General features: G+C 56.3%; 1 protein-coding gene across 25 annotated transcripts in view; it reads left to right on the forward strand.

Moving 5' to 3' along the window:
• The window catches only part of Nrxn2 (neurexin 2), a 103913-nt gene that overhangs the window by 45367 nt on the left and 30949 nt on the right, over positions 1 to 27597 (forward strand). For 10 of the 25 annotated variants that reach the window (XM_015999148.3, XM_015999146.3, XM_042259806.2 and 7 more), the window contains 10 exons: positions 708 to 869; positions 1790 to 2228; positions 7683 to 8069; positions 8258 to 8461; positions 14444 to 14470; positions 15849 to 15968; positions 16283 to 16664; positions 17254 to 17444; positions 18587 to 18760; positions 19068 to 19187. In XM_015999148.3, coding sequence (XP_015854634.2) covers positions 708 to 869; positions 1790 to 2228; positions 7683 to 8069; positions 8258 to 8461; positions 14444 to 14470; positions 15849 to 15968; positions 16283 to 16664; positions 17254 to 17444; positions 18587 to 18760; positions 19068 to 19187 — 2206 coding nt within the window. Of the gene's footprint in view, positions 1 to 707; positions 870 to 1789; positions 2229 to 7682; positions 8070 to 8257; positions 8462 to 14443; positions 14471 to 15839; positions 15969 to 16282; positions 16665 to 17253; positions 17445 to 18586; positions 18761 to 19067; positions 19188 to 23846; positions 24226 to 27597 lie in introns of those variants that run through there. The other 15 variants (XM_076557985.1, XM_076558032.1, XM_076557991.1 and 12 more) reach the window with 4 other exon arrangements.

Here is a 27597-nt window from a genome sequence, read left to right on the forward strand (position 1 = left end):
TTAGGCTTTATAGACTAGTTTAGGGTTTTTTAAACCTAAGCTCTAGACTAGGTTTTTCTAAACAGTGACTCAAAGTGTCACGGCACCTTAGAACTTGAGTGGCAGAGGTAGGAAGCAGCCCTGACAGACGCCATGCAGCTCCTGTCCTAAGCCTTGCAGGCATACCTGGGTTTTCCTCTTCATGGTCTCAGCTGCAAGAACACAGTACCCAGATGGAAAGGCTGCCAGCGAGTCTCAGCACTGCCGCCTAGGAAGGGGCAGGAAGTGGAAGGCTCTTCTTCAGGAAGAGGCTGAGAAGCCAGCCACACGTGTGCCCACAGTGCTCTGCTGAGAGAAAGCGGAGGGGGTCACTTCCTGCCCCCCACCTCTCACAGTGGGGCCCTTTCTGAGGTCCCCTAGTACAGAGCACCTCCCTGGAGCCGCTTACTGAGCCCACCATGGTGAGTGCTCCGTGCCACCTTCAGGCTCCCACCCGCCGTGGGTCCTGCAGGGCAGGCCTTAGCCTACCCTGAAACCATCAAATCTGTGCTGCTTCCTCTTCCTCCTCCCCCCTCCCCCCCACTGTTCCGCCTCCAAGACAAGCAGACATAAAAATGGGGGTCCCCCTCCCCCACCGCCCCCTGGTCCCTCCCTTTGCCTGCCTGTGGCTCTTCCCAGGGCGTTGATGCCGGTTGTCTCCTGTCTCTTCCCCTCCTCGGGCTGGGCAGGTGACCATCTCGGTGGACGGGATCCTGACCACCACAGGCTACACACAGGAGGACTATACCATGCTGGGCTCCGATGACTTCTTCTACATCGGAGGCAGCCCCAACACAGCCGACCTGCCTGGCTCACCTGTCAGCAACAACTTCATGGGCTGCCTCAAGGACGTGAGTAGGGCTCGGAAGGGCTACAGTTGACCAGCCTGCCTTGTGATTTGGTCTGACCTGGCCAGCTGCCCCTGGCCCCCATGCCTTATGAGTCCATGGTGGGATTGTAACCCTTCATTAAAACCTAAAGCTGTTGACTCAAGTCAAGAGGTGTCGAATGGTGTGTTTCCTCGGGCCTTGGAACTCCCTTCCCCTCTGAGGCTCTTCAGAGCTGTGGCCCTCAGGGAAGGCTGGTGAGCATGAAGGCCGAAGGCTAAAGCCTAGCTTCAGTCACATGACTTCCACTCACTCACTACTCTGTTGTCTTGGCCAAGTCTCTTGACCTCATGAGTTGCCTGATATGTAGATGAAAGGTTGGTTCCTACTTTGGTTCTTGTACAGAACTCGGGAGAATGTTAACATGCCCTGGAAGACAGCAAGGACTGGAGTAGTTAGCAGCCCGGCTCACAGGACAGCCAGCCATGGGCTCTAACAGAACCACATCTGCTGAGCATGGCGGTACACATCTGTAATCTTGGCACATGGGAGGTAGAGGCAGGAAGACAAACTCAAGGTCATCCTCCGCCATACAGAGAGTTTGAAGCCATCTTGAGCCACGTGAGACCCTGTCTCAGAAAATAGCAACAGACAGTGGCAACAGTTGCCTGCCTTTTTGTCATTGTGGGTGACGGTTGAGTTGGACCCAGGAGCTCACAGCGGGAGCTGCCTGGCCGGTGTGGGGCTGGAAGACAGGACAGAGGCAGCAAGAGGGAGGTGTAGCTGAGCCTTGTGGACTGATGGCTCTGAGCTTGGGGCCGTGAGGACCGGTGACGGCCCACGGCTGCCAGGGAGGGAGGGAGGGCCCTGGGTAGTGAGGGCCCTGGGTAGCCAGATCCAAGGCTGCGTCTGCTCCTTTACCCAGACCCCTCTCCTCTTTACAGGTGGTCTACAAGAACAATGACTTCAAGCTGGAGCTGTCCCGCCTGGCTAAGGAAGGGGACCCGAAGATGAAGCTGCAGGGGGATTTGTCCTTTCGCTGCGAGGATGTGGCTGCCCTGGACCCCGTGACCTTTGAGAGTCCCGAGGCCTTTGTCGCCTTGCCCCGCTGGAGCGCCAAGCGCACAGGCTCCATCTCTCTGGACTTCCGAACCACGGAGCCCAATGGGTTGCTGCTCTTCAGCCAGGGCCGGCGGGCTGGGGCCGGGGTAGGCAGCCACAGCTCTGCCCAGAGGGCCGACTACTTTGCCATGGAGCTGTTGGATGGTTACCTCTACCTTCTGCTGGACATGGGCTCTGGGGGCATCAAGCTGCGGGCGTCCAGCCGCAAGGTCAATGACGGCGAGTGGTGCCACGTGGACTTCCAGAGGGACGGCCGCAAAGGTCAGGAGGCCTCTGGACCCTCCCTTCCCCTGGCCACTCTTGGGTACCTGCCTGACCTCTCAAGCTTTCGTTTCCTGCTCCTAGTCTCCTCTCCCAGTCCTTCTTTGTTTGGCCTTTCTGTCACCGTGATTTAGCAGAAGGCACAGGGCCACTCTTTCTTATTTGTGAAAGGGACACTTACCCCAGGGTCACTGTGGGCGGGAAAGATCACATCTGAAAACACTAACATAGCACCTAACGGAGAGATGTCCCATGTCTTGAAAATAACTCAAAGCCAGGAGTGGTGGCTCACACCTGCAGTCCCAGCACTCAGGAGACAAAGGCAGGAGGATCACCGTAAGTTCGAGGCCAGTTTGGACTATATAGTAAGTTCCAGACCAACCAGGGCTGCATAGTCAAAACAAAACAAAGAACACAGCTTTCCAGCCACGGTTCCTTTTTATCCAGAGGCTTATTTCTTTAACTTAACTGGAAACAGCTCTCCCTCACTGTCTGGGAGGATTGCTCCTAGGACCCCCAAAGATACCAAAATCCACTATGTTCAAACCTCTTATAAAAGGCAGCGTAGTATCGTATATCACCTGTACACATCCTGCTGGGTAACTTAAGTCATCTCTTGAGTCCTCAAATTACCTAACAGAAGGTAGACTCTGGGGCTAGGTCGGGATGGGGTTCAGCTGGTAGAGCGCACTCCGAGCATGCGCGAAGCCTGGGTTCCAGCACCACGTAAACCAGGCACGGTGGTGCTCGCCTGTAATCCCAGTACTAGCGAGGTAGAGGTAGGAAGATCGAGAGTTCAAGGTCACCCTCAGTTGCATAAGGAATTTGAGGCTCGCCTTGGAGAGAGAGAGAGAGAGAGAGAGAGAGAGAGAGAGAGAGAGAGAGAGAGAGTATAAATGCTTCTAGTTACATAGTAGTTTTGTGATGGTCATTAGTATGTTGTTTGGTGAGTAAGGACAGCAGTATCTGTATGTGTTCAGTACAGACAATCCTTCCTTTAAACATTTCCATCCATGTTTGGTTGTCTGAGTGCAGTCTTGTACACAGCCACTGCCTGACTCTCTGAGCACTAGCTGTGGGCTGGCAGACAGACTGTCCACCTCATTCTGGCCACCAGAAACGCAGTGAATAGGCCACCACACCAGCCTCTAGGGTCGGGTGACGTTGGATGTATTCTGAGCGGTGTGGCTGCGGACTATTTCTCAAAACTTCTGTTGTTCTAGCCACCCTCTCCTTCATCCTTCCTTTCCAGCCTCCCGTCGCCCAGGCTCTTGTTTCCTGCCTGCTAATTCTGGTGTGCTTGCCTCCATCTTGTTGAACCTAAGTAAGAGAATTGATACAAATGAGGCCTGACACACTATCCAATTTAAGTGCTTATCAACGTCAGCTACATTTTCTCATTCCACAGCTGTCACCACCGCTGGCCTGAGAGTCGGGTGGAATGACCTCCTCTGCTCCCAGGGAGGAGGGGACTGCGGGCCTCCCAGAAGGGAGGCCTTGCTCTCCTTTGCCCTCCCCAGAGAAAGGACGTTAGCTCCCCGGCTCTGCCCTCAGGACAGCACCCCTGGGTCTTCACTGACAGTCGCTAGTGTTCCACACAGGTGGTCAGCGATCCTCGGGCTGGACGTCCATTCAGGAACTGGGGCAGCTGTTTAAACACGGCTGAGAACTTCCCTTGTTTTCCTGTGTCCCCACACTGCCGTGCTGGTGACTGAACCCAGGGCCTGCCCCCGCGGAGCCGCGCCCCAGACTCCTCTTTCCTGTTTTTCTGTCTTTTTTTAAAATTGTGTTTGTGTGTCTGCTCTTGGGCCACGTGATGTGTGTAGAGGTCAGAGGACATTTTGGGGAGCTGGTTCTGGCCTCCCACCTTTTTGAGAAAGGGTCTCTCTTGTTTCTGCTGCTTCCCAGCATGCCCCAGGCTAGCCGGTTTCTGGGTGATTGTCTCCATCTCTCATCATGCCAGAGGCATGCTGGGACCTTGGTCACATGCAGCCACATGTGTGTTCAGGGGATCCAGCTTGGGTGGTCCCCTTGTCCGGCAGGTGCCTGCGCACATCGACCGTCTCCGTGGCCTCCCCCCTGTTTTACTTTTCTTCTTAGTTTGGTTTTGGAACTGGGGTAAATTGCACATCACACAAAACATACAGTGTTAGTCTTTAATCGTGATCACACTCACGTTGCTGCACAGTGCAGCATTGATCACACTCACGTTGCTGCACAGCCCTCTCCGCCATCCAGGTGCAGGTTTTCCATCTTCCCCAACTGAGGCTGTCTTTATTAAACCTCAGCTCTCCTCTTCCCCCTCCTGCCTCTGGCCCCCATCTGTCTGTTCGACTCTGACGACTCTGATAATTTAGATTAGTGAAGTCACAGAGTATTTCTCCTTCCTCTTCTTTTTCCATTTTCACGAGTTTATGTTCATGCTTGCATGTATATTAGGGCACATGTATGTGGATGTACATGTGTGTGGAGATCCAAGGCTGGTATCAGGAATCGTCCATCTTATTTATTGCAGTAGGGTCTCTCAATCAAATCCTGAGCTCACAGATATGGCCAGCCAGCTTGCTCTGGGGATCCCTGTCTCTGCCTTCCAGAGCTGAAGTTACAGGAGGGCCACCACACCCACCTGGCATTTATATGGGTTTCTGGGGATTTGAACTCTGGGCCTCATACACGAGGAGCAAGCACGTTAAGCACTGAGCCACCTCCCTCCCTCCTCCTTCCCCCTCCCTCCCCCCTCTCTCCTCCCTTCCAACACAGGGTCTTACATGTCACCCAGGCTAACTTTGAGATCAAGATCCTGCTGTCTTAGCCCTCCAGAGTGCTGGGATTCCGGGCATGGGCCGCCATATCCGACTTGTGTATTGACTTGTGTAGTTATCTTCTCGTGCCCGGCCGTTTCAATGAACACAGTGTCTTTCGGGGTTCATCTGTGTTGTAGTGTGAGTCAGAACTCCCTCCTTTGAAGTCTGACTAACACCCCAGTGCCATGCTCACACCTAGTTTATCTGTTCTTCATCAATGGTCAGTGGATGAGTCAAGCCGCTCCCGAGTCATCTTTGGGAACAGCTCTGGAGCAGAGGTCAGAGTGCACGTCAGTTTCCTCTCCAGAGCTCTCCCCTCACTGTCCACCTTTCCTCTTCCTCTCACATTCCCTTCCTGCTGGATTCCATCGCTGAGCCAAAGGATGGGTCACAGCAGGCTCTGGGGACTCTGGGTGATCCAGAGGGAGAGAGGCAAACCGCAGGACCCTGAAGCAGGTGAAACCTTGTCATGAGAGAACAGGCTGGGGCCACTGGCTGGGGCGTGGCTCAGCAGGTAAAAGCTCCTACTGGTCAGGTCTGATGGCCCGAGTTCCTTCCCCAGATCCCAGGATGAAAGGGGAGACTCCTGAATATCCTTCTCTGTGCCTGCCCCCCACATCACAACACACACACACACACACACACACACACACACACACACACACACACATACACACACACACACTGGGGTCTGGAGAGAGTCAGCCTGCTGCTCTTTCAGAGGAGGAGAGTTCAGTTCCCAGACCACACCAGGAGGCTCACAACCACCTGTAACGCCATCTCCAGGGGATCCCACTTCTTCTACTGCCTCCATAGGGATGCACACACGTGTACACACATAAAAAATAAAATAATTCCTTAAACAACAACAGCTGGAGCTGGGGAAATGGCTCGGCAGTGAACGACACTTTTTACTTTTGCAGAAGACCTGGGTTTGATTCCCAGCACCTGTATGGTGGCTCACACCCCTACACACATGCAGGCACACACACACACACACACACACACACACACACACACACACACACACACACACACACACAGACACACACACACACAAGATACAAATAAATCAATCTTAAAACAAAAGCCTTTACAAGGGAGCCCAGGAGATGAGGAAGGCTTCGAGGAAGGGACCGGCTTCCAATAGGAGTTGTGTCTGCCAAGAAGGCTTCAACTCTGCTCCCCGAGTTCCTCTGACTCTGGACCTCTCCTCCAGGCCCTCCCTCTCAAGGTCCCCACCACACCCATGTCTACACCCATGTCTAAGAGGCCCAGTGGCTCCTGACCATCCTAAACCTTGCTAGAGCTTTGCTTTTCTTTGTTCACACAGGTTGGTCTCAACCACAGCAGTGACCCTGCCTCTGCCCCTAAGTATTGGGGTCACGGGTGTGAACCACTGTGTCCGGCTGCCGCCACTGCCGCGGGCTCCTCCTCCACCTTTCTTCTTTTAAGAGTTTGTCCGAACCTGAAAAAGGGAAACATGGGATAAAAAATAAAGGGCTTTCAGGGCATAGTGGCACTTGCCTTTCTTTAATCCTAGCATTTGGGAGACAGAGGTAGGTGGAGCTCAGTGAGTTTGAGGCCAGCTTGGTCTACAGAGCAAGTTATAGGCCAGCCAGGGCTACACAATTATATATATTGCTCAGTGGTTAAGAGTGTGTACTGCTCTTGTAGAAGGCTCAAGATGGTTTCCTAGCATCCCCCTGCTCCATTGGCTGGCTCACAACTTCCTGTACCTTCCACTCCTGGAGACCTGATGACTCTTTCTGGCTTCTGTGGGTACCTGCACTCACATGTACATACTCCCAAACAGATATAATATATATATATTACACACATATATACACACATAATTTGAAACAAATCTTTAGACCAGGCACCCTAGCCCTAGGAGTAGGAGGAGACAGGTATCTCTGTGAGTTTAAGGCTGCCCTAATTTACATAGCGAGTTCTAGGCCAACCAGGGTTATATAGTAAGATCCTATGTCAAGAAAAAAAAAAAACCTCTAACAAATGGGCACAATGGTACATGCCTATGACCCCAGCACTTGGGGATGAGGCAGGTGGATCAGAGCTTCAGGGTCATCTTTGGTTACATAAACCATTCTGGGATGCATGATACCCTGATTAAAAAGACAAAAACAAAACAAAACAAAAATCCTGAACCAGAACAAACAAATAACACACACACACACACACACACACACACACACACACACATGGAGATTCTATTATTACAGTCTCCTCTAGGTTCTCTGCCTCCAGCTCCTGGTCTGAGAGGCTGGGGGCGGGAATGATCCAGTGAGTGATCTGACACTTTTATGGTACAGGATTTTGAATGTATGTGCCTCCTGGATAGTTTGGAGATCTCTTTTAGGTGTCTAGGAAGGGTCTGCACAGAGGTCTACAACACACTACAGCTGGCTGGGATCTGGGACTGGGTCTCAAGCTCCTCGACTTGAGGACTATAGTTAGGAAGTTCTGACAGAGGCTAAGTGAGGCTGGACCCCAGAGACAAGGCTGTTGGTCATTCTCCTGAGCCTGTGTGGGGTGCAGGGTGGAGGGGACTTCAGTAGCAAACTCAGGACACCCCTTTCCAGACTGTGACTTCCCTCCCCACTGAAGCTCACTTTCCTTTGGTCTCCAGGCTCCATCTCTGTGAACAGCCGCAGCACACCATTCTTGGCCACGGGAGAGAGTGAGGTCCTGGACCTAGAGAGTGAGCTGTACCTGGGTGGCCTCCCCGAGGGGGGCCGGGTGGACCTGCCACTGCCCCCTGAGGTGTGGACAGCTGCTCTCCGGGCTGGCTACGTGGGCTGTGTTCGAGACCTCTTCATAGATGGACGGAGTCGAGATCTCCGGGGCCTGGCCGAGGCCCAGGGGGCTGTGGGTGTTGCTCCTTTCTGCTCTCGGGAGACGCTGAAGCAGTGTGCGTCGGCCCCCTGTCGAAACGGGGGCATCTGTCGAGAGGGCTGGAACCGGTTCGTCTGTGATTGCGTCGGGACCGGCTTTCTGGGTCGGGTCTGTGAGAGAGGTGAGCTGGTCTTGGTCTTCGGTGTCCTGTGTCGGAAGGACCCCACTTTCCATTCTCGTGCTCCATTCCTCTTCAGAGTGCCCCCAGGCCAGCCCCAGACTTCTCTTCCAGTAATGATTCTCTTGTCTTCTCTCTGTCTTTTTCCATTTCCCCGTTTCCCATCCCTCTGCTCTCCACTCCTGGGGCAGAGGCCACTGTCCTAAGCTATGATGGCTCCATGTACATGAAGATCATGCTGCCCAATGCCATGCACACAGAGGCAGAGGATGTGTCCCTGCGCTTCATGTCCCAGAGGGCCTATGGACTCATGATGGCCACCACCTCCAGGGAGTCAGCCGACACTCTGCGTCTTGAGCTGGACGGGGGGCAGATGAAGCTCACCGTCAACCTCGGTAACCACCCTGTCCCAGGCCTGCCGGCCTCTCCCTGACCTGACTCTGACCTACACTCCCCTCTGTCTGGAGAAGCTGGTGGTGGCACCAGCCAGAGGTGACCTCCGCAGTTTGGAGAAAGGTAGTAGCATCCTGAATCGGAGCCCCTGAGGGCTGTGTCTCTGTCCAGGCCCCACAGCCTTGAGCAATGTTTCATGGTTGACGATAATGTGGGCTGGTGACCCAGAACACAGCCACACACACACACACATACACACACACACACACACACACACACACACACACACACACACCTGTTGGAATGCGTCTGAGTGTGATAACTGTCCTCTCAAGTCACTCCTAGGGAGTGTTGGTGGCATCTGTCCTGCACACACAAGATGGCACAAACTCATTCTTGTCTGCATTCACTTGCTCATTCACGGGCTCATTCATTATGGAACTGCTTGTTGACATCTGCTAGGTACAAGCCTGAGCTCAGCTCAGCCCAGTGGCAGATATAAGGGCGACAAACAGCTGGCCCCTGTATGCCACCATCCTTAGCTGCTCCGCTTAGATTAGAGCTGTCTCTGGGATGCTGTGTGCAGGTTCCCGTGTGCATTCTGGACACAGGAACATACCACCTCACACTTGTCTCGCAGCTTGTGTTCATGGCTGTGTCTCATGTGAGTCCCATTGGTGTTCTGGGAAGACACCAGCTCACCAGGCAGGTACTGCAGACCAGGCCAGCCTTGAATTCACAGAGCTCCATCTGCTCTGCCTCCCGAGTGCTGGGATTAAAGATGTGTGTCACCATGCTTGGTCCAATTATGAAGTTCTGTGTTGACTTGGCCAACACAACGAAGCTGGTGATTGCTAGGGAGGAGCCGGTGCCGAACCCAGACCATGGACCTTCAAGTTCAGAGTTTTGGGTGGGGCTTGTCAGCCCGCTGGCTTTCTCCATCAGACCACTCACTATCTCTGCTGTTGCCCATGGGTGAGAACAGGGTCTAGCCTACACATCCCTGTTGGTCCTCGGAGGCATAGAGGGCATGGTTAGGTTATCTATTAGGTTATCATGGTCATGATGGAAAGAGAAGGCAGAGTTACTCATTTGGCTGGTTTCTAAGGGACTTCTTATGAGGGCCAGCTGTGTGCCAGGTCAGGAAGCAGAGCCAGGAGGCCGCTTCACGGAGTGCAGTGCAGGGCACCCTGAGCGGAGAGGCTCTATGGTGTTCAGGCTGCTGGCCCAGCTGGCCAGTGCATACCATGAAAGCGCCACACCCAAGGACCTGCCCTGTAGAAGCCTTCAAGGCCCAGAAGCTAAACAGAGCACCGTGAGTTCTGGTCATAGGGAGAAGGTGGGCTCTCCAGAACACCAGAGCTTTGAGCTTTTAGATGTGCACCCGGATTCTCATCCCTACCTTGATCTCTGGAGCATTTCTAGGCTAGATCGTGGCCTTTGGAGGCCTCGTTTAGAGGCCTGTGTTGACTGTCATTGCTCACCTGGCCTTTGTACTCTTCGGTCAAGGATAGGCTGAGAGGCAGGAGCTGGGCCGGGAGGAGGCTGTGCGGGTGACCAGGGCCTCACGCTGGTGTGAGGCGGTACCTACAGCTCTGCTCCAGTCGCAGCTCATTGAGTGGAGGGCAGATGACAGTCCCCTCCCCCAGCTATATCCCTGGGCCGTGTCCCTGGAGGAAGGTCCTGTCCAGCGTCCCCTGCGCCATTCTGCTTTGCTCTGTCTACCTGGCCTGACGGTGTGCATGTCGTCTCACATGGCTGAGTGTTTGGCTCTGCTCTGTTTGGTGTGGCCAAGCAGGGGAAGCCTGGAGCCTTTGATCCTCAGAGAGAAAACACATGCTCTGGCTTCCTTGGACTGTTCTCAATTCCCTGGGAAGAAGCGGGAATTTCTTTAGATGAGAGATGGCATCCTTGGCCAGGATATCTTATCACGGTGGCCCTTGGAACCTAACCCTTGGGATTTTACCTCCTTCCTACAGGCCGGCCTTTCTGTCTGTGTCTCATGAATCTCAGAAGTCAGAACAAGATTCAGAGACTTCTAGTCTGAATGTCCCGGACTGATGACAGTCAATAGCCCTCCCTACCCCTCTGGCTCCACCCTATCCCCATCTACAGAGACATGGGTGCTGAGAGCTAATCTCTAGCAAAGGTCATGACAAAGCTGAGACCAAACACTTGGGGCAGACACATCTGTCTGCAGGTTCCTCTGGAATGAGGGAGGGCACAGAGGTGTGTAAGCACCAAGCCCACTCCAGTGTGGCACCTCAGCCTGGGAGAGGGACCCAAGGTGGAGCCAGGTGCAGGGGCTTGATTCCACACAGTCCAGTCCAGTCCAGCCCCGAATTCCTCCTCCTGTGAACCACCCAGGGCATGCTGGGCTCCAGGCAGGCAGCCGCCGTAGTTCTGGGCTGGGCTCACTGCTAAGGACCAAGAGGTTTGTTGCCTCTGTGTAGACACCAGAGACTCAGAGGTCTCTGTCCAGCTGCCCAGCCTGGAGCTGAGATGAAGGGCTCAGGGCTTGGGGCCAGAAGACCCAGGGTCTAACCTGGACTCTTCCATCACTGGGTAAGTTAATTCCCCTCTCCAAGCCTGCTCTTCTCCTTTATAAAGTAGGGCTAAGAATCTTCACCCAAGTGCCCAAGGAATCAGCTCGGCTGGTAAAACACTTGCCTTGCAAGCATGAGGGCCAGCATTCAGTCTCCAGCGTGCATTTGTAATTCCAGCCGGGGAAGTAGACACAGGGAGGCTCTGGGACTTACTGGCCAGCTAGCCTAGTCTAACTGGTAAGCCCCAGGCCACAGTGAGAGACTGTCTCAAAAATCAAGGTAGATGGCTTCCGAGGAATGGACACCTGAGGTTGACCTCAGTCTGGCCTCCAGATACACTCCAGTGTGGCACCTCAGCCATGGGAGAGGGACCCAAGATGGAGCCAGGGGCAGGGGCTTGCTCCCACACAGTGTCACCAGTCCAGTCCAGCCCCGAATTCTTTATTCCTCCTGTGAGCCACCCAGGGCATGCTGGGCTCCAGATAGGCAGCATCACGGAGGTCGTAGTTCTGGGCTGGGCTCACTGCTAAGAGGTTTGGTATCTGATTTGTGATCTGAGCCTGTAAGGAGGGAAGCCAGAGGTTCAGAGGTAGCCACACAGTTCAGCAGACTCCAGGCAAGGACACTCAGAGGTGGTCCTGAAGAAGGAGCAGAGGTACCAGAGATGCCCTGGTAGAAGGGGCCTTCTGGGATGGCCTCTGGAGACGGGGAGCCTGTTACTTAGAGAGGGCCAGAAAGGCTCAGATGCCTCCTTCTAGACAGAGGACCCAGAGGACTGGAGAATGCCTCCCCCAGCAGTTCGGCCACAGGACATGCCTCTGAGCAAGCCACAGTCTCCAAGCGGGGGAGCTGGTCTCCGTCCCTAGGAATGCTAGTGTCCCTGGATTCTTCGCCCTGTTGCAGTGTGGTCTGCTCCTTGCTGCCTGCCCTGGGTCTGGTCTGTCTCTAGGAAGTACCCATGAAATCTCCACGAAGGGCAGTCTAGGCTGCAAGGGCCCCGCTCCTTCAGCCCCTGCCCACGTGCATTCCCTGCTCTCTCTTCAGAAGCTGGGGGTGTCCAGAGATGCCCAGCTCTGACATGGACCCTCTGGTCATGTTTGAAGTCAGCAGGAATACACGTGACATCCCAGAGCCCTGGAAGAACCCACTGCCCGCCCCCCCGCCAGGGGCTGGCAGTGATTATGTCTGCCAGAGCCGAGTGGGACCTCTGTGCCGTGCCTCTTGAGAGAAGTGGCTGGGTGTTTTTGAGGCTCCTTGTGTGGAGTTGGGGGCTGGCTGTCTTCACCCCACCTCCCCAGAAGTGAGTTAGAGCAAGCCAGGGAACCATGCTCGTTCCTTTCATCCCTCTCCATGTGGGCTGTTTGCTCCCCACCCACCCCATCCCATCTCATGTTCACACCATCACCCCGATCTTGACGTCTGGCATCGGTGTGCCCATCCATTCCCTGCTCTTGAGGCGCCGGCTGCTGACTAGCGAGCTACTGGTTATCACTCTCGGAACAGCATTTTGGGGAATGTGTATGGAAGAGCCGCTTTCTCTCTCCAGCCCGCTCTCCCTGCTTTCCTTCAGCGGGGTCCTGGCCCCCCGATACCCATCTTCAAAGGGGCTTCTGAGGGGGAGTCACTGCAGGGTAGGCTGGAATTGTCACCTCTTCTCTGGACAGACGGACACCCTGACACCCCTGGAATAGCCTCTCCTCGGGATGGGAAAGTCAAGTGCTTCCCTTGGGTTGTTCCCTTGTAGGAGACCGACCTGCCCTTCCAGCCCCTTTTTTCTTTTTTGGACCCTTCATTGGTGAAGACTCTGCTGGCTCGGAGAGAGCCCCTGGGACCTGACTCCAGGGCCTGGCACCCTTCCTCGCTCATCCTGACCAGCTTCCTTCCCTCTGTTCCTGGTTCCTCCTCTTTCCTCCCTACCCTCACTCAGCCTCCTTCCCCTCACTGTGACCCTTCGCTTCCTCTCCTGTCTGTCCTTTGGTCTTCTACTGTTCCCTTGGTGCCCAGGCTGTGACTCAGGGTCCCCGCGGCTCCTCCCACTCTACTGTGGTTGACAACGTGTGGAGCTCAGCTGTACTGCCTGAGGGGCTCATGACCTCAGGGCCACAGGAGGTATCTGGTTACCACCACTGCAGGAACCTTCCCCGGCCCAAGGGATGCCAGCTGCATCCTGGGCCGTCGGGCACCTGGGCAGAACTTGTTCATGGAGAACCCACAGGAGGCCAGGGCGTCACTCTTAACTAGGGTTGAAGACTGTCCCCCAAAGGGCCAGGGCCACACCAGGGTACACCCTCAACCTGCCCTAGCCTCCCAGCACTGAGGAAGAGAAGCCCAGGCTCAGGGAGATCTGCCTGAAGTCACACAGGGAGTTTGTGGAGGACTGAGGTGAGGACCCAGCTCCCCTGCCTCGTAGCTCCAGCCAGTGCCATCACTCACTCCAGCCTGGCCAGGCTTTGGGCTTATGAAGTGCTATGGCATCTTAAGGGCACACTAGAACTTCAAGTGACCCAGGGCTCTGTCCCCTTGAAAGGGTTTGCTGACTCCCACCAACCAAAGGGTTGATCGGAGGTTCTTGGGGGCCTGGGATGTTGGCTCTGTGTAAGTCTGGGTTTTCTAACCATGAGAGACCCTTCCAGACTTGAAACTGGGGGACAGCAATGCCAGGCCCAGGGCAGGATTGAGGGCCTTTGCTTGTCAGTGACTTTCATTGGGCCTAGAAGTCACTGATCTTGCAGATCTTGGTGTCCCTATCTGAGGCCTTGGCTTCTCCTTAGGAAAACTGACAAAGCACTAGTTCTTCAGGGTGTTCTTTGACCTAGTGGTAGCCTGGTGCCCCCAAGGCAGAGATGGATAGAAGGAAGGTTCCTGTAGGGGTGGTGCCGGCCTCTGGGGCTTTGGGAGGTATATGGCCTTAGGAAGGGGACCCTGGGGCAGACCCCTCTTTTGAGCTCAGAGCTTGAGGAGTGACGTGTCACACCTGAGCTCTTAGCAGGGTGTCATCCCAGAGCAGGGGATGCAGGGACCCTGGCCTTCCCTGCCCACCTCCCTCCTAGGGATTGGGTAGATGTGGGGTCGGCCAAGCCCTCATCCCCTGGCAATCCCCTGTACGGCTGGGATTCCCGAGGTGCCTATCTCCCTCAGACATGAGAGGCCTGGGCCCCTCAAAAAGGGGAACACAAGCCCTCTTCCCACCACCTGACTGCCCTGCCTCTTGGCTTTGGGGAGGGTTGAAACCCTCTTGGGGGCAGGAAGGACAAGGGTCCTACTGAGGAAGGGAAAAGGGCACCTGGGCACGCGTGGTCCCCAGAAAGTGGCCCTGGAGGGAACCCCTGCCTGCAGATACCCCTCCCTGTGAAGGATGTAAAAAAAAAAAAAAAACCAAAAAACCTTGTTTTGCCTTTTTTTTCTCCCTCCCCCTCTGCCCACCCCACGGCCCCCCAGACTGCCTGCGCATCGGCTGCGCACCTAGTAAGTGGCTTCCCTCTTCTTCTGCAGAGACCCGAGGGCTCTGGGAGGCTGGACATTGGGGTTTAGGGAGAAAGGGATGGAGGGAGCGGGGAGAGAGAGTTTCAGTTCTGGGTTGTGAGGCCAGGTGTGTGGGGAGGGGAGCAGGCATGGTGTTGGGAAGGGAAATTGTGGAGGGCAGGATGAGTAAGATGATGCAGGACCAGGGAGAAGTAGTTGGTGAGGATGCTTATGGGTTCCGGGAAAGGGAGGGCAGGACACCTTGTCTTCAGTCAGCAGTAGCAGCAGCAGCAGCAGCAGCAGCAGCAGCAGGCAGAAACCTGGAGCTAGGTGGCCCCTGCTGCAAAAACACAAAGCCTGGAGACATAATGATGCATATCCTTCAGTGACCACAAGGGGGCAGGCGAGGCACACGAGAAAGACGATTTGGGCAAGGGGCGGGGCATGCCCAGAGCCTCAAAGTCTAGCCTTTATTGCCTGAGTCTGCAGAGTTCCTGTCAAACCCCAGAGTTGGCAGTGAGGGCCGTGGGTGGGGAATCAGAAGGAGAGCTGACGTAGATAGCTCCAGGTCTCTCTGCCCCTGGGCTAGGTGCTCAGTCTCGGGGAGTTTCTACAAAGTGCACCTTGCAGTCAGATCACCTAAAGGAGTGTGTGGGCATGGAAGGCACACATAGAGAGTTTGTGTGTTCAGTGCCCCGCTTTAACGTGGTCGTGGCACAGTGTGTGCACATACCTGAGGCCTTTTAAGGCCAGCACCCTGAGCCCCAGGCAGACTGAGCGCTCGGGACGCAGGGGTGGTTCAGAGGTGCTACAAAGCCCAGCAACGTGGGACAGATGTGACAACGCCACTGTCAAGAAATGGCCACAGTTTCCAGGAAACAGAGCAGGCTCTTTGAGTGCTGTGCAGGGACAGCAGTCCCAGGGTGTAGAGTTAAACAGGCATGTACAAGAAAGTGACGGCAGGTCCGAGCTGGGTTGTGCATGTGGAGGGTGAAGCTGTGGGTGCCCTTCCTTTGGGGGGGTGTCCTGTTTTGAGTGTTAGGTCTGAGAATTCAGCTGCAAGAGTCACGCATTACAGGTCCTCAGGAGACGAGGGGAAGGTGTGTCTGTGTTCAGGGCCAACGTTCATGTCCCATTCTATACAACTGGCATCCTCTGCCGTCACGCGAAGCAGTAGGACTGGACGAATTGGGTTCGTGACCCCAGGTGTGAAAGACTCACCTGCATGCACTACCGGTGTGAGGCAAGGGGCATACACACTGACGTGTGCTAGAAGTTGAGCGTGCACATGTGCAGGTGGGCTCCCTGCGCCGGGGGTGGTGACGGGAGATGTCTGCGGCCGTGTGCGGGCGTGGTGCTCACTCCCCCCTTGGTGCTGCAGGTAAAGGCCCCGAGACTCTCTTTGCGGGGCACAAGCTCAATGACAATGAGTGGCACACAGTGAGGGTGGTCCGGCGTGGCAAGAGCCTGCAGCTGTCCGTGGACAACGTGACCGTGGAGGGTAGGTGGCCGGAACCCAGGGTGCTGGGCTTGTTTCTGGTGACCTGTGCCTGGGTTTTCACCTCTGCTTGGGTTGTTACCTCTCCTGGGGAAGTCGTGACTATGGGTCTGGACCCCAGGGCCCTCCACTGACTCCTGCAGCTCCTCCCAGAGTGGAGGGTTGTTAGCACTGGCCCAGGACATCTACTGATGCCACTTGCTGTGGCCCTGTGTCACGGGAGGAGGTGGTGTTTCTGGGGACACAAGGCCCCAGCCCAGAGGCGACCCTGTGTCTGTATACTAAGTTCCCTCACATTGGTCTTCTGTCCTGAGCAGGACAGATGGCTGGAGCCCACACTCGGCTGGAGTTCCACAACATTGAGACGGGCATCATGACAGAGCGGCGGTTCATCTCTGTGGTGCCCTCCAACTTCATCGGGCACCTGAGCGGGCTGGTGTTCAACGGTCAGCCCTACATGGACCAGTGTAAAGACGGGGACATCACCTATTGTGAACTTAATGCTCGTTTTGGTCTTCGTGCCATTGTGGCCGATCCTGTCACCTTCAAGAGTCGTAGCAGCTACCTGGCTTTGGCTACGCTCCAAGCCTATGCCTCCATGCACCTCTTCTTCCAGTTCAAGACCACGGCCCCCGACGGGCTTCTGCTGTTCAACTCAGGCAACGGCAATGACTTCATTGTCATCGAGCTGGTCAAGGGGTGAGGGGCTGGGCATTGTGGTGATGTCCCCTTCCTGGCCCAGATACAGCTCCCCTGGCCTTCGGGAATGTTCAAGGCACCCAGACCTCAGGTCAAGATTCACATCCCTAGCCATCAGTCAGGAGGGTTCCTCCTCAGCCAAGATGGAGAAGCTGACCCCTGCTTCCAGGCTGCTGGCTCCCCAGCTGCTTCCTTGCCAGGGTTCCCAGTTACCCCCTTCTCTGCCCACTGGCTCCCCTTTGCAGAAGGAGGCCCAGTCCTTCTCTTGCCCTGGAAGATTGCACCCCCAAGCAGCTCAGACTCTGCTTCCGGGCGACTCCTACTGTATCACCCAAACTCCCCCCTCTGTCTGGTCCTCTTGGGTCCCAAGAGCAAGTACTTCTGTGACCTCTCTGCACTCATCAGGGAGCTGGGACAAGACTTCACGTCACCGTCTTCTCCTGCCATTGCTTTGGTTCCTTCCCATGGGATCTCTTCCTCCACCCCTCCTTCCCAGGCCCCTAGCTCCCCTGCCCCACCATAGCTCACTCTTCCTTGGCATCTCAGCGGTCCCCACCTGATCGAGTGTCTCCTCCCTACTGTGGGGCAGGTACATCCACTACGTGTTTGACCTGGGGAATGGCCCGTCCTTGATGAAGGGGAACTCAGACAAACCGGTCAATGACAACCAGTGGCACAATGTGGTGGTGTCCAGGGACCCGGGCAACGTGCACACGCTGAAGATCGACTCCCGGACTGTCACGCAGCATTCCAATGGTGCCCGAAATCTGGATCTCAAAGGTGGGGCTGGAGCCTCTGGAGAAGGCCAGCCCTAGCCCAGCTTCCCTTCTCCAGAAAGACCCTCCCTCCCCCACTTCAAGGGGTCAAGGCTGCTTCTCCTTCCTCTCCCCCAACCCTCTTTCCCCTTCTCCACTGTGTCTGACTGACATTTCTCACCTGGGTCTCGCTGGGCTCTGTGAAGTCCCCTCAGACAGAACTGGGCAGACTGTTTCCCACCAGATCCCGTCTTCTCCAATGACTTTACGGCAGTCATTGCCAGCCCCCAGAGTAGGTGGCTGAAAGGAGGAGGAGGAGGAGGGGGAGGAGATGGCTGGGCAATGGAACAGGAGACGTGAGGCCTGGACGGTTCCGGAGCCAGCTGGGATTCATGCTGCCTCCTTGCACATGCCTACAGCACCCCCTAGGTCTGCGGGGCCCCATGTGTGTCCATGTAACTTGAACCTGTCAAAACCTGAGGAAGTTCTCCGGAGACCAGGGAATTCACCCCCAGAGTCCCCAGACCCCCACTAGCTGGCAGGACAGTGCTGTGAATGCTCCTTGCTCCCAGGAGAGGGCGATGTGGTACAGAGAATCGGAAGTGGCAGCCGACCCAGGGACCAGTCTTCAGATAAGATGCCCAGGGCTGCCAAAGCTCCACTAGATGTATGTTGGTCAGGACCTCCCTTGTAGGAGAACTAGAGTCCATGCGGGAAATTAGGCATCTCCAAGGAAGGCTTCTTCCCAGAGCCCCACTTGTCAGGAGGACTTTGGAGGAGAGAAGGCTGCTGAGTGGAGAGAGACCTGTTTTGGGAAACAGTTTTGGGGAAGTAGGGGAGCGGGGGCGGAAGGGATGTGGGGCTGCACATCCATGAAAGGCCCTGATTACAGACCGGAACTGGAACCAAACGTGTGAGAGAAAGCATGGAGTGGGTCCCTCCAGCTGCCCCCCCACCCCCACTACCGCAGGCAACGGGGCTTCTGAGGGAGGGGAGCGGACAGATGGCAAAGGGAAGGGAAGAGAAAGGGTGGTGTTGGTGGGGTATCTGTCAGGGATACCAGAGCGAGTCTTTCAGGTGTCTGGGAGGACCCAGTGGTGGGATGCGGCATCCTGGGAGGGGAGTGAGGACCAGGAGGACAGGGTGCTGACAGCACTCCCTTTGCAGGGGAGTTGTACATCGGTGGCCTGAGCAAGAACATGTTCAGCAACCTGCCCAAGCTGGTGGCCTCTCGGGATGGCTTTCAGGGCTGCCTGGCCTCTGTGGACCTCAATGGGCGCCTCCCAGACCTCATTGCTGACGCCCTGCACCGGATCGGGCAGGTGGAGAGGGGCTGCGATGGTGAGTGTGGCTGAGTGGTTAGGTGTGGCTTCTCAGGACTTTCCGAAGCCTGGCCCCAGAACTCTGGGACAAGGAGGACAGGCAAAGGACGAGGCACACGCTCTCCCTGGTGGCTCTCACCCTGATCGCTGGTCCCAAACCTGACAGTCTTTGAATGTCCTGTTCCCATCCCACCCCAGCACTGCGTCAGTATCCGGCCCTTCTGGTTTGATGGACCAGGGGCAGAGCCTCTGCCTGGCTGTGGAACTTCTGCAGCCCCTGGGGATGTGGCTGATGCCAGGGCGTTTCTCCTCCTTGCTCTTCCCAGGCCCCAGCACCACCTGCACCGAGGAATCTTGTGCCAACCAGGGCGTGTGCCTGCAGCAGTGGGATGGTTTCACCTGTGACTGTACCATGACTTCCTACGGAGGCCCTGTCTGCAATGACCGTGAGTGTCCCCTCCCCGCCCCAGCCCCAGGAACTGCCTGCAGGGGAAGAGGGATTTTGCTTCCTCCTGTTCCACCACCACTACAGGGGCTAGTGGTTGCTGCCCCTAGCTGGAGTCTCTGGAGCCATCTATTGGCAGGTGGCCTGTCCTGGTTCTGGGATGGCAGGACATCTGATTTCCCTAGACAAAGGCCCTGCTGTCCCCGCTTTCTCTCCCTAACTCAAGAATCCCAGCTGCGGGTTGTCCCTTTGAGCTACAAGGTCAGTCCCTAGTGTCCTCCCTTGCTGGCTTGCATATTGTTGAGGCCCCTCCCCAGAGAGAGCAGCTTTGGCAGCGTTTTCTAGTCCCCAGTGGTTGGTGGCCATCAGCTGGTTACAGCTCAGCAGAGGGAGGGCAGCTGGGTCAGACATGGGGGTATGGCAGGGGTGCGGAGGCTTTGACCTTTCTGATGACTGGGGATGGGGCAGGTAGATAAGCAAAGTGACATCAGAAAAGACACACGCCCAGACACACACACACAAAGTGACATCAGAAAAGACACATGCCCAGACACACACACACACACACACACACACACACACACACACACACACACACACACACAGGAGGATAAAGCTTCCCTGCTTTTCAAAGTGGAAGTGAGCCACCTGGGGCCTGGAGATGCCTGGAGGTAGTTACAGCAGGCCTAGGTGAGACCTCCTGCCTGGCTCCGGCTCCGGCTCCGGCTCTGGTTCCAGCTCCTTGCCACTCATCTGGATCTGCATCATCTGATGGGAGCCCTGAGTCATTCCAGGGGATGAGGCTCTTGGATGGCTGTTGGCTTTTTCTTTGATAAGATGTCCAGCCCTTCTTCCCCCGCGTTTCCTGGTTCTCAGGTGTGGCCAGCTGTCCCAGCTCTGTCCCCCAGGACTTTCATCTGACCTGCTGTCCTATGTGCCTCCCTAAACCTCCCAGCCAGCTCAGGACCACCTCAGCCCTGCTGTATGTTCTACTTGGCTTCAGTTGGCACAGACAGTTTGGTGCCACCTGCAAAGCCCTTCCATTTGGTCCTTCGCCAAGCCTCCAGCCACAGGGGTCAGTGGTTGAGCTCTGCTGGAACCAGGGGTCCCTTGACTATGACGGTTACTCCTGCTACACATGGGATTCTGGGGATGGCGGTGATACCCATGTTGATCAGGATATAGGGCATCTGGCCTAAGTACAGCTGTTCATGTTCACTATTGTGCTTCAGGAAAGGGCCTAGAACTGGAGGGGTGTGTGTGTATGCCTAGAGACTTGCTCCACCTTTGGGCAGAGGTGGGAGGAGAAAGTTCTCTAAGTTTTAGTCTGGTAGAAAAACAGGACACCAGAGCTGGGGGCCCAGCCTTACTCTGGGAAGTGTCATCGTTCCTGGCACCCATCTGTGTATCTGGTGGCATAGCCTGAGCAAAACTGTGGAGCTAAAGAAAAGGTGGGTGAAGCCTGGAGCCCCCAAAGGGCTCAGCGCTGTTCTGAAGGAGCCAGGGCTACCTGGAGCTGCTCCGAGGTCTCCCCTACTGCAAGGGCAGCGTGAGAAACTGGGCGGGGTGCCAGCCATGTTCCCTTCCCTCCCGGGGCCTCTCCTCTCCTGGGTTTTCGTGCCCACTCCATGTCTGTCCTTCTTGGAGCCCTGTGCAGGTACACACTATCACACAGAAATGAGTAACGGGATTTACTGTGTGTGAAGGGGGGGGGGGGAGGGGGGATGCATGGCAGAACTGGTCCTCCGAGGATGTTCCGAGCTGTCTGGATGGAGGGAGACTAGGAGGAAGAGAGGCCTGACCTTCAGCACAGCCTCTTCCTGCCTTTTACCTCAGTTCCTCCATCTGTATCATGAGGGGTTTGTGGGAGCTCTCAAGAGTCACCTCGGGCAGACCAGCAGGAAAAAGATCAGTTGGAGAAGCAAGGAGAGGAAGAATGGGGACCGGACTCTTCGGGACTCTTGGATGGGAGGGAAGAGGAGGGAAATGCGTACACCAAAGCCCGGCTCCTGCTGTCTGAGGACAGTCCTTCCCAGAGGCTGTTAGTCTCTCACCATGGCTGCTTCTCCATCTCCCCTCATCTCGTCAGCCTCTATTGATCTCTTGCACACCTCCATCTCTGTTCGCTCTTACCCTCTGTGTCTGTGTCTCCCCCACACCCCCCCAGCACTCTCCAGCACTCTCCAGTTCCCACTCACCAATATTGATTGGCCTCTAGGCGGTCTCCCTTCCTCTCCTCTCCCACCACCAGCTCCTCCCTCTCTCCCTCTGGGGCCATAAATTTTCTGCCTGCTTGGAGCCTTGTCAGTGTGAACTCCAGAGTCAGGGGCCCAAGGATGGGAGAGAGTGGGCAGATGGACAAGACCTCATGGAACCCCACCCTACTGTCTCTCCTCCCTTGGGGGGGCTACACACCACTTGAGCCTCCTCTTGGGTACCCCCAAGGACTGTTCTTCATGTTTGAAGGGTGTGGTGTGTGTGGATACCCTCCCCCCAACCAGCAAGCTGGGGGAGTGGCTGCAGCAGCAGAGGTGCTGTCCTGAGCTTGCTTTCTTCCTTCCTTCCTTCCTTCCTTCCTTCCTTCCTTCCTTCCTTCCTTCCTTCCTTCCTTCCTTTCTTCTTTCTTTCTTTCTTCTCCTTCCTTCCTTCCCTCCTCTCTCCCTCCCTCCCTCCCTCCCTCCCTTCCTGTCTGTCTCAGAAACAGTCTCAACTCGTACCCCAGGCTAGACTCCAGCTTGTGGCAGATTTTCTACATCAGCTAGTGCTGGATTTCTAGGCATTAGACCCCAACCTGGCTTGTACTGGGTCTTGACTGCACCCATAAGCTCAGGGATCACCATGACAATTTTGCACCAAAATGGAATCTGGAATCAATAACTAGGATCCACCGTCCCCTCCCCCCCCCTCTTCGCCTTTTCTTTCTGCTCATCTGTCCCACTTGTTCAGGGTCCCCTGTGCATCCTCCGCTTTTCCTCCTCTGCCTCCTGCACTGCACCCTCTCCCTTGTCCAAGCAGGATGATGTGAGTGCGAAGGCTGCATCCAAACGAGAGGAAGGGATTTTATCTGCACGGATCTCTGGGGCCCTGACAAATGCTTCCACCCCCAAGTTTGGAGAGCAGATCCCAGTGTGAGGGTGTAAGGATGCCCCCTAAGAGAAATGGCTTCTTCAGCTGGATGTAAATGGACACACAAGGTTTTGTCCTTCTGGGCAACTAACTGTCCTGGAGAACCCTGGGGAGCTAGGGACTGAGACTAGGGGAGGAGGAGTGGGGAGGACGGAGGGATGGAGGAAAGCAGGAGGGCCTGTAAGGGTAGGCCAACACCTTGGCAGGCAGGCAGGTGTGTGTGTGTGTGTGTGTGTGTGTGTGTGTGTGTGTGTGTGTGTGTGTGACTATCCAGGGCCTTTGGGGCTTTGGATAGGTTGTTTCTAGGAGTATGGATGACTGTCTCAGAGGGTGAGTTTCAAGGGGGTTGGGAGTGTATGTTGGCCATTCATTGCCCATAACCAAACATGTATGTGCGTGTCCACATTATGCCTCTGTAAGCATTTGGTATGCCAGTATCTGATCACACACATGCATATATGTGTCTGAGCTGTGTGTCTCCCGGCACACTGGTGCCTATAGGGACGCGTGGGTGTTTTTTTATAACCGAGCCTGTTCACAACCCAGCGTGCACATGTGTTCCAAGGGGTGCCGAAGAGGGCTGTGGCCACATCTCTGCGTGCTGGACCAGCAAGCACTTTTGGGGCTCGTCCAGATGGGGGAGGGGAGGGGAGGGGAGGAGGAAGAGAGCTGCTTCTCTTGCAAGCCTCAGTCCTGTTCAATTATTCAGCAGGGCCCCTTCTCCAGGAGGGGGGTGGCGGTGGTGGTGATGGTGATGGTGGAAAGCGCGCTCCCGATCGCGGGGGAGGGGTGGGGCGCGTGCATAGGAGAGGCGAGCGCCGAGCGGGCTAGCCAGGTGCCTCGCCGCGGAGCTGCCCAGCGCCGCCCGCAGATCGGGAGCCGCTCGGGTCCCTACGCCCTGCCCCCCCTCCTCCTGCGCTTCCCCTCCCCTCCCTTCCTTCCCTCTGTCCCTCCCTCCCTCCCTCTGTCCCTCCCTCCCTCTCCCTTCCAGCCCTCTCAGCCTCTGCAGCAACACTCCGCTGCCTCCATCTCTCCGCCGGAATCTCGCAGGCTCGCGCCTTTCCTCTGCTTGGCCCCGCTCCCCTCTTCTCCTCTCCCCTCCTCTCCTCTCCCCTCACCCCCCCCCATCACCCGGATCTGCTTCCCTCCCCCTCCTCCCGCCCCCCCTCCCCCGGCCGCTCCCTCCTTCCTTCCCTGGCCTCCGTTGGGCGGCATCGGCGCCGGGTCGGTTCCGCGGTGCTCTTGCTTTCTGGGGAGCCGGGCCTCGGTTCCTTCTGCGCACCCCATCTCCCGCCCCGCTGGGTTTTTCTGCAGGATTTCCCTACCGTCCCCTCCCCAGCACCATGCCCCCACCCGCTGGCCGCTGACGGTCCTCTGCGCCGCCGGCCCGGCCCCAGCCTGAGGGGGGACCCCTAGCCGCCCGCGATGGACCCAGGCGCCCCGGACCTTGGCCTTCCCGCTGCGCGCACCCCGAATTCCCCGGCGGGATCCAGTTGATTTGCTTGGCTCCGGACTGAGGCTCCGGCTCTGGTTTTCCTTCGCTTCACCCCTACCCCCCTCCCGGAGCTAGCAGCCGGAGGGGGGCTTCGCGGGGCCGCGCAGCCCCGCGTCCCCGCCCCCGGCCATGGGGCTGTGAGGTGGCCGCCCCCGGGCCGAGATGCCCCCCGGGGGAAGCGGGCAGGGGGGGTGCCCGCGCCGCCCCCCCGCCCTGGCCGGGCCCCTGCCGCCGCCGCCACCGCCGCCGCCGTTGCTGCCGCTTCTGCTGGGGCTGCTGCTGCTGCTGGGGGCGACCGAGGGGGCCCGGGTCTCGTCCAGCCTCAGCACCACCCACCACGTCCACCACTTCCACAGCAAGCACGGCACCGTGCCCATCGCCATCAACCGCATGCCCTTCCTCACCCGCAGCGGGCACGGTAAGTGGCGCCCAGACGCCAGAGGACTGGCTGGGGGTCTCGGGTGCACCGCCCAGGCCCCGGGAGCCCCGAGGGCCGCACCCCGACTGTGCGCTCGCGGAGCTGGGCTTTGCGGTGGAGCCCCTTCACCTCCCATCTCCAGCTCCCATCGTGCCAGCCCCACCCTCACCTCCATCTCCATGCCTCCTGCTCACCCTCATCCTTGTCTTCCCCGGCGCTTCCTAGCCTCACCTATCTCTCCTCCTCATATGCTTTGTTAGCCTCTTCCTCTCCCAGAGCCCCTTCGCCTGTCTGTCCTTTCATCCTTTCCGTGCATCCTCCCTGAATCTCTCTTCCCCATCACCTCCATCCTGCTCTGTTCATGTCTGTCTTACCTCCACCTCTGCCTCACCCTCACCTCCCCATGGCTGGTCTGTTACCTCCTTCCTTCCACCTCGGCCTGCCTGGCAACCTTCCCTTTTCCCATCCATTGCTGGCCTTCCACCACTTCTCAAACGATTCCCTCAGCCTAACGCCCCATCATCTGGACCCCTCTTGACCGCCTCCCACCCTTAGTCCTCATCCCTGCTCTGCTTCTACTTGTGACCCTCAGCATGTCACCTCTGGAGCCCAGTCCCTCTGTGCTCTCACCTCTGTCAACCCCGCACTCATTCTCCCTGCCACCCGAGCCCCTCATACCCTCCTGTCTCCGAGCCCTGCCTTCCTAAACAGACCCCATCACCTTCCTCTCTGGCTCTCATCACTGCTCATCTCCACACTTTCCCATGTCTAGTCTCAGACCTTCATTCCTTCATATCAGAGGCCTGTCCCAGCATTCTCAGTAGGCCGTCTCTTCCCAGTTCTGTACCTGTCACCTCCTGTCTCTGTCCCTCAGACTCTATGAGCCTGTCACTTTACATTATTGCACCCCACAGCACTTATGCTGGGTGCCCCATTTCCTGCCACGTCCCCCACATGTTTCATTGTACAGCAGCCCCCATTGCTTTCCAGCCCCCCTTCACATTCCACCCCAGAGACCCATCACTTCCCATTCTAGATTATCCATCACTCCCCTGCTCCCCTCTCTCTGCACCTTGTCCTTCAGCTAAGCCCCCATCACCCCCATCTCTGTCCTGTCTTCTTCCCACACTGTGCCTGTCAGCCCCCATCCCCACACCTCACCACCGTTCATCTCGGACCCCCTTCCCATTTCCCAAGCCTAATGACTTCCACTTCTGGACACTTCATCTCCGCACCTCTGTCACCTGGGCACCCTGGCCCTCCATGCCCCTGTCACATCTGCTCCGGACTCACTACCCCTCACAGCCTCCTCCCGTCTCCGTACTTCCAACCCATCCGCTCCCATTCTCAGTCCCTCATCCTCCTCGCTGACTGTCCATCACCTGTCACGGTCAGCTCCATTTTTGTCCCTCCATCATCTTCTAAGCCCACATTGTCGTCCTGTCCCATCCATGCCTCCCATTTCTACACTGTCTGTTTTCCCACAATTGTTCTGTGTCTGCAAGAAGATTCCTGATCTCTGTGTCCCATGTCATATCCGGTCTTTCAGCACCCCCCCCCCCATATGCCACTACTTTGTTCCATCCGTTCCTCAGGAGCAGCCTCTTCAGACTGTGCCTGTGTCCCTTCATAGTCCCTCTCTATGGTGTCTCAACCGCCATGCCCGCCCCATGCAGTACTCCCCGGTTTCTCTTCTCCCACATCCTCACCCTGCACCATCCTGATCTCAACTCTGCCTCCTCAGGACCTCTCTAGCCCTCTTCATTCGCCCCTGTCCTCCTCACTGTCTTCTCCCACCTCTCAGGCCCAGTCAGTGCTGCTTCCAAAGACTCTCACACAGAACATGGTCATTCTAGGCAATGCTGTGAGGCATAAAGAGAGAGTTAGGAAGGGGGGCCAGGTGTGATGGAGGGGTGCCCTGTGTGGTGAAGAGTAGACAAGAAAGAGAGAAGTACTGGCTGGGGGGTGATGGGCAGGTGGGGAGGAGGGCCCAGGAGCTGGCTAGGAGCAGAAGCCAGGCCGAGGGAGGGAAGAGGAAAGCAGGATGCTTTATCCTTCTACAGTTCTAGATCTCCCAGAAGGTGCTCGTCACAGCCCCCAATGCTACAGGGGCACAGGTCAAGATAACGGGGACCTGACAGACCTGTGCTGTATTGGCATGAGCATCTCCTTGGGGGTATCTCGTTGGGATAGAAGGCAGTGGAGGATGAGATGGGGGCGGCAGTGGAGGATGAGATGGGGGCAGCAGTGGAGGATGAGATGGGGCACTGATGGAGGTGGTGAAGAGATTGTCAAGGCTTCAGGGAGGAAGGAAGGGGCTAAGGAAAGCTAGAAGAAGAAGAAGCAATCTGTCATGACTGACCCCATCTCTGCTCACCTTAACTATGGGGGAGATGAGAGAACTAGCTTCCCTTGGGACTTCTCTCTGGGCTGGAGGCTAGCCAGGTTGCCTCCTGCTCCAAGGTTCTCTAGTGTGAGGACATCTCTCTTCATGGACACTTGCTTCTCTGCTTCTCCACCAGTCTCTCCTTGCCCTTCCTCCCTCCTGAGTACGTTCCCACTTCCCTCCCCTCCCCCAACCACTCCCGTTACATAACCTGCCAACCCACCTGCCAGACACCATTGACACTTCTGCACCTGATGTCACTGTGGGGTATGCATGCGGTGACCAGCACACCTGGGACCTAATGGATGGAGGACATGACACCTTTCTGGCTGTGGACCTCTTTGTCCCAGTCCTGGTTTCTGAGTTCTTGATGATCTCCAGTTCCTTCCCAGTTCCCCCAGGAGCCAGTAAAAGGAAGATCCAACCTCAGCTTATTTCTGAGTCAGTAGCTTTCAGCATAAAGGGGACTACCATGTATGTTAGTATGGATGGGTATGTCAACTTGGAACTGACTGAATAGTGTTATGGCCAGGAATGAAGTTAAGAGTTGAGGAGGTATGTAGATCAGGAGAGAGCTGAGTTCAGGGGTCTGTGCAGAAGCTCCACACCCTGGCTGTAGTGGTCCTCCTGGGAAGATTTGTTGGTGACAGAAAGCATCTAAGATACAGGCTTTTCCTGGGTTGTGCAGGATCCCCTGATCATTCTAGATCTCCCAGAAGGCTTTTGTTATAGCTTCTGATACCTACTGGGGCACTGGCAGACAGAGCGGCTGCACGTGTACTTTTAGCCCTGGGGCATGACTGAATGGGTGGTTTTTACATGGAATAACTGCCATGAGTCTGGCTGGGTTCCCTAACCATTGTTAATGGTTGGTTGTTTTCTCTCTAGAATGTAGAGGTGTGTGTGTGTGTGTGTGTGTGTGTGTGTGTGTGTGTGTGTGTTGTTGACGATATGATCATTTCTAGTATTTTGTGGCTTTGTGAATT

This window comes from Peromyscus maniculatus, chromosome 1 (assembly GCF_049852395.1).
Source record: "Peromyscus maniculatus bairdii isolate BWxNUB_F1_BW_parent chromosome 1, HU_Pman_BW_mat_3.1, whole genome shotgun sequence".
Taxonomy (NCBI): Eukaryota; Metazoa; Chordata; class Mammalia; order Rodentia; family Cricetidae; genus Peromyscus; species Peromyscus maniculatus.